Consider the following 6,593-nt stretch of genomic DNA (forward strand, 5'->3'; position numbering starts at 1 on the left):
TTTTGTTTATTTTATGTTGTATTCATTCTAGTTGTAGTTTGATGTATTTAAGTCACAATAAAGAATTTTGCATTTTAATTTAATATTTTTTTGTCTTTTTTCTAACCGACATGAGTAAGCTGTTGTGAAGAACTTATAGGGGTGAATGATGTTGGAAAAGGTTGAGAAGCACTGGAATAGAGGACGTGCCAACAGCTTTATCTACATAGTAATTATAAAATCATAATGAAATTTTGGTTGCTATATAATTAAAGGAAAACTATCATACACACACACACACACACACATACGTATATTTAAGTAGATTTGGTTTGTTTTGAATTTTGTGCAAAGCTACACGAGGGTTATCTGCGCTAGCCGTCCCTAATTTAGCAGTGTAAGACTAGAGGGAAGGCAGCTAGTCATTACTACCCACAGCCAACTCTTGGGCTACTATTTTACTAACGAATAGTGGGATTTACCGTCATATTATAACTTCCCCACGGCTGAAAGGGCGAGCATGTTTGGTGAGACGGGATTCGAACCCGCGACCCTCAGATTGCGAGTCAAGCGCCCTAAGAATTAATGAAGTTAAATCAAGTATTTATGCTTATGCATATAAAAATATTTTAATTAAAAAAATACACGTTTTATCACAGCCAAAATTACTTTTTATTAGTTTTATTCAATTTACAAGGACCCAAAATATTGAAATAATTCTGTATTTATAGCAGAAAATAGTAAGTCGGATTATTTGAATTTGATTTCCGTACGTTAAATATTAGGGCTATTACTCCCTTCTCTCAATATAAAACAAACAAACATGTAATTTATGTACGTTAACATTACATCATACTTCCACTAAATATATTTAAAAATGTACACTTGTGCTTCACATGTAGCATATCACACTTTTTGATCACATACACCACAGGTACGAATGCACAGAAATAAAACAGAGAATAAAATGACCAACAACACCACCACACCATAGCAGACATATAAATGGATAACTGAAAATAGATAAACGGATTTTGCACACCAATTGTTGGGGTCATGAAGCAAAGGCTCATAGCGTGGCTTGTAAATACTAAAGACCCAATAATTTCCCATAATAAACCAAACCACAAGGAAAATGCTTAGAGCGTAATCAGTGATCTTCAAAGATGTCGTCGTCAAAACCTCGTCTACGTCGCCATCAGTGAGTGCTTCCGACGGCGGTTCATAATGACGCCCTTTTGTTTGTCGCCATCCTGTGGAAATTATTTTAATCAACCCGAAAGCGCCACCTACTAGTAGATACACTGGTATGTTGGGTTGTTTTGGACAATCCTGGAGATACTGAATTCCTAAAATATTGAAAAAATTTTTTGTTAAAACGAGTACTTTCAAAAGTTTGGTTTAATAAAAAATTAGTTGTTTAGTTAATATCTAAAAATATTTTAAAGATAAGTGACGAGATCAGTTAAAAGTATATTTAATTATTAATTACGGAAATTGTAGATTAAAGATAGCTTGAAATATTTTGCACAGGAAAACGTGCATTTAAAACTAATGTAAGTACTTATAGAATAAAAAAAATGAATTTCTCGTTAGTTTGCAGTCTCTAAAAAGGAGTAGGTAGGTTATTTAATGACTAACCTAATTTCTATGTTATACTGGGAAAAGAGTGCTTATACGTAAAGTTCTGATGTATCATGTTTATAGTTGCAATACTTATAATATCTATTAATCAGTGATATCGTCTATGTACGCATATGATTTCATTACATAGATGGAAAAATACGTGTATCAAAAATTATACAAGGTTAATTTTCTTTGAATCTCTATTTTTAACTATACATCTCTGTATAAACATCTATATCTTAGGATTATCAATATGCAATATAAAGGAAAAAAATCTTAAAATAATAATAATGATGGAATATGATTTGTCATGAAATATACTGACAACAATTATCTTTTTTTTAACAGTTTTATGTAAGAACGTTGATTAAGAGCCATATAAAAATGTTGTTTAAAAATATCTTACCAAATATCATCATTAGCACAGGAAGAACCGAGAAACACGCGAGGAACGCTGTGAGAAGAGCTAAAATACATTGAAGAAAGTGATAAAACTAAGAATACGAAAGTTAATTTAAGCTATATTGATTATAAGACTACAAGAACCTGCAACAGAAAATAAATACAAAAGAAAGTGATAAAACTAAGAATACGAAAGTTAATTTAAGCTATATTGATTATAAGACTACAAGAACCTGCAACAGAAAATAAATACAAAAGAAAGTGATGAAACTAAGCATATAGGAGAGTTAAACTCATGATTTATTTTTATTAGTTTTCTATATGAACCTGCATCAAACATATTTTTGAATTATGTAATTTAAACGAAAATTGATCTCTTTTTCTGTTTAAAACTTCAAATGTGCTTAACTTTAACGTCATTTCTATTCAAATCACCGTAGAAAAGTTTAGGTTTTAACATAAGATACTGTCTTTAAGAAAGACACATATTATAAAAGAGTCTCAAAATTATACCCCTGTGAGCCTGAAATATAATTGAGGAATGATCATAGCTGCGTGAACCTACTAAAGCAGAATAAATATGAAAAACGTATTATTCGTGAAACTCTCAATAATTGTATTTATGTTTGAAGTTGTAAAATGTATTGGAGCGTAATATAGCTTGTAAAGTTAGTATCATTTATTGTTGAAAGAATAATACTTTCATAGTGTCGTGTTTAATGCATTCATACGTACGTTGAAACTACAGTTCATATCTACTCGGTTCACACCGACACAGTGGCTGCTTTCGCGTTCATATGTAAACTTTTGTCAGCGAAATGGATCGAAAAGTCTCACACATAAATAACGTTTTACTGTACACTAGTTTACACTAATTACACTTCAGTTTAAACGCTGAAAGCTGGCGAAGTATTAGAAACCAATGTGCTTAAAGTTTGCAATAAGAATCATGTGAACTGTAGATGTTTCTTTAAATGTGGGAAACAAATATCTGCATTTACATAATTTTTATTACAAGTATTAGGCCTAAGAGAGTGACTCTGATGGATACAAATCTTATTACTTAAAAACAAATTAATAATAGCAGCTGATGATTATACGTTGACTTAGATAGTTGATACTAGCAGCTTGTTTACCTACCCAGTTGTTAAAGGTGTGAAGTTTGTGTGAAACAGATATAACGTAGTGTTTATTACAAATGTGTCTCGTTTGTAATAAAACCCATTTTTCATATTTTTAAATGTTATCAATCCCCACAACAGCAGCTTGGAACTTTAGTCGATTGGTTGTATTGTACAGCAAATCTGACGTGTTCTTCTTGTTTTTAAAAAGTCTGGAAATAGTGGGTCAATAAACAAAAGATGTGTAATAAACAATTTTGAGTAGATTGTTTGATAAAAAACTGATTCATTATAAATTTAAAGTTTATTTTTTAAGTAAAACAAGTGTTAGGTTTTATATTTTGTTTGTTTGTTAAGTATAAAGCTACACAATGGAATATCTGTGCTCTGCCCACCGCGAATATCGCAACTCGATCTGTGGCGTTATAAGCCCTCAGACTTACCATTGAGCGATAAATTATATATCAGTTAAATAAATTCACATTTTTGTATTACTTTTATAGGTTCGTGGTTTTCGTGCATTTCGCATAGTAATGCAAGACTGTAACATAACGCACTCGGAAGCAATTTTGTAGATTTGTTCTATTTAACAACAGCGCTAGTTTTTTTTTTGTTTTTTTTTACAGATTGGCCACATTATGTTTCAATATTATTGATTGTTCTGCTTCAAGTCAATAATTTTAGTAAGGACATTCAAACATAACTTTACCAGTGACTAAAAAAGGGAGAAGAAAAATATGAATTTACAACGTAAATTCATATTTAATATTATCTTAAATATGTGGGTTATCACATGTTGCACTTTGACAGCATAATTATAACCAGAAGTAAACGTAGAATGCCAGAAATTTATTTCTGTTCTTTGTCTAGTGCAATAATCTCGTAGCGTACGTGCATGGTGTGAACACTATTGCAACAAATACAATGCAAGCAATCTATAAGTTATTTTTAGATAACTAAACTTATAGGAAGAAATACGATGTGGTAATGCGTATACTACACAATATAATAACACTATATTGCACTGATATTTTGGACTTAAAGATTTAAAATATCACGTCACAGCTAAAATTTACTTTAAGTATAGTTCTCACAGATTTTATACACATTAAATGAACACGAAGACCAGAAAAACAAACATATTTCTCTGACTTTCTTCGTGGATTTTCTTGAGATATAAAAAACTATACCACATTATCTATACTATTCATCTAATTCTAAATCTTTACAGTTTTTTATAATTTCAAAAAGTTAACTGAATTTAATATCAAGTGCTGTAGAAGTTAAGCTCGTTCTTTGGTTTTTACAAAGAAATATCTAATAACGGTGGAACCAAAGCTCTTAACTGTAATAATGGCATTGATTCATATTTTATTCATTCTGCTCTATATTGATATTTTAATTCCATGTAATACGGAATAATAAACCTCGAACTTCTGGTCTTGGTGGAATGCTCCAGAATGTCGTATGACGAAACTAACAGCTCATAATATCAGGATAATAAAAAAAGACCAAATGTAATAACGAAAACTCTGTCTTGTTCGAACACTTCTAAAACAGACTAGTGCAGATCGATCTCAGGACCAATGACGTCATATTACTAATGTCAGGTACATACTCTTTATCAAAATATCCATGGGATCATATTGGGATAGAAAAACAATATGTGGCGCGAAAAAGTCAGTAACTGCCTATCGATTCAATACATGTGGTATAAGCACCATTACTCAAAACCCAGTTCCTGTACTTAAAGCGTCGTTCGTGAAGTCTTTCAAGGAAGTAATTTAGTTCAATATACAAACCTCTAAATCAAATAGTTTGAAGAACGCTCTATTTTTCCTGGAGATATTGCTACACTTGAAAACACTTGAGAATACCAATCTTCGTATTGTATTATATTTTACTGAAGTATGCTTTTCTTTAAATCCTGGGTTAGGTTGTAAAGATTATGTCGTGTTTTTTAAACTTTTTTCAGATAAAAATGGCAGTAATCGAAATACAAAGGACAAGTATAGGAAGAAAAATATTTGTCTTTATGGTCCTTTGGTGTGTTTTTGTTTTGATTTTTAAAAATGGACTACATTTATTTTCTCTTGTAGAAATATCAACATATAGTGTGATTATAAAGAAAGTTTTGCATTTAAGTGGTAATAATTAGGGATGGTGAGGTAATCACGTGATTACAAATGCCACAGTTGTCAGATATTGTCACCCGGGGCGTCACTATGCATTCCGTGTGATATTGGACATGATAACAATAACGCATATCTCAACTGATATGCTGGGCACTTCTGAAGCAATTGCATCTTTGAGGTATGGAATTCTACAAGGCTTCCCACAGTACATGCATGACTTCAGATACTCCAAATTCAGAAATCGGCTGGTGTTAGCTCCGATGGACAAGATGACCATTCACAAGAAAACCGACGCGAAATTATTCTATTCTGAAAGTGCTGGATTAGTTTCCGACCAAATAATGCAGTTGTGCATGTTGACACTGTCAAGAAGGGTCAATGGTGGTTCATAACTCGATAAACATTGGCAGGCCATTGGCCATTCAACTTCTAGTCTTGCCAAGAAGTGCAACACAAAATAAACACGTCGGGCTAAATCCGTCTCCTTCAATTTTTTTTTAACACGATGTGGCTTGTAAGGAAATATTCGCAAAATAAATTGACCAAAGAACTTTACAAACATTTGAAACTGGTAAATCCAGACATCGGGCAACATAATGTGCACTTTTGCTGGCTTGTTCTGCTATGGACGATCTGCCTATATGTGGCTTATTACAAGTGCAACCTGTTTCCTCAAACTTGAGTATGAACTTGGTGAAGAAACATTGGAACAAGACCCTCTGCAGGTGCTGTAAACTCTAAAGTATTTCCTGACAGCTGATTCGGCATTGCGTCCTTTGGTGTAAGAACATTTCACTAGTTCATTACTCCATGCAACTTTCAGTTTCATGTTGGTTGAATGAGCTGTACTGCGGTCTACATGACTATTTATACTTTTGGAAAATATGCAAAAGGTATCATAGTAACACCCCCCCCCCGGTGGTACCATATGACAACTATGGCACTTGCACCCGAATGATAACCTTAATACCTTTGTGTAATTTCACCTTCCTATCCCATACTATTTGTTATGTATAATACCCTGAATTGCAATACTTTCTTGATAACCACCCTGTATTTTATTTTAGTTTTGGTTACGTTACATATTTGAAACTTAAATTAAGAAGAATCAATTGTATATTGTTTTCTTGGTCGTGTTGTATTCAAGCTTCCCATAAGTTTCCTACTTCCTTAGTTAATGTATAATAGTTTTCAAACTTCTGTGCATATTGATTATGTGTTCTTAATGTGGAAAGTTTGTCAACGGAGTCACTAAGTTTCTCTCACCATACCTACTTATGGAACTAGGTTAGCCAACAAAGGTGTTACTTGTACTTTCTCGAGAGAAAGA

The 6,593-nt window shown here is 32.4% G+C and overlaps 1 protein-coding gene across 1 annotated transcript in view; it reads right to left on the bottom strand.

The window, feature by feature from the left end:
- Nucleotides 1-670: 670 nt before the first annotated feature.
- LOC111086755 overlaps nt 671-6,593 on the bottom strand; it is a 54,577-nt gene continuing 48,654 nt past the window's right edge. Inside the window, exons 3-4 of the mRNA XM_022390873.1 lie at nt 2,012-2,071; nt 671-1,328 (exon numbers count right to left, since the gene is read on the bottom strand). Of these exons, the coding sequence (XP_022246581.1) occupies nt 886-1,328; nt 2,012-2,071 (503 nt within the window). The 3' untranslated portion in view covers nt 671-885. The remainder of the gene's footprint in view (nt 1,329-2,011; nt 2,072-6,593) is intronic.

The sequence above is a fragment of the Limulus polyphemus genome, unplaced genomic scaffold (assembly GCF_000517525.1).
Source record: "Limulus polyphemus unplaced genomic scaffold, Limulus_polyphemus-2.1.2 Scaffold1396, whole genome shotgun sequence".
Lineage (NCBI taxonomy): Eukaryota > Metazoa > Arthropoda > Merostomata > Xiphosura > Limulidae > Limulus > Limulus polyphemus.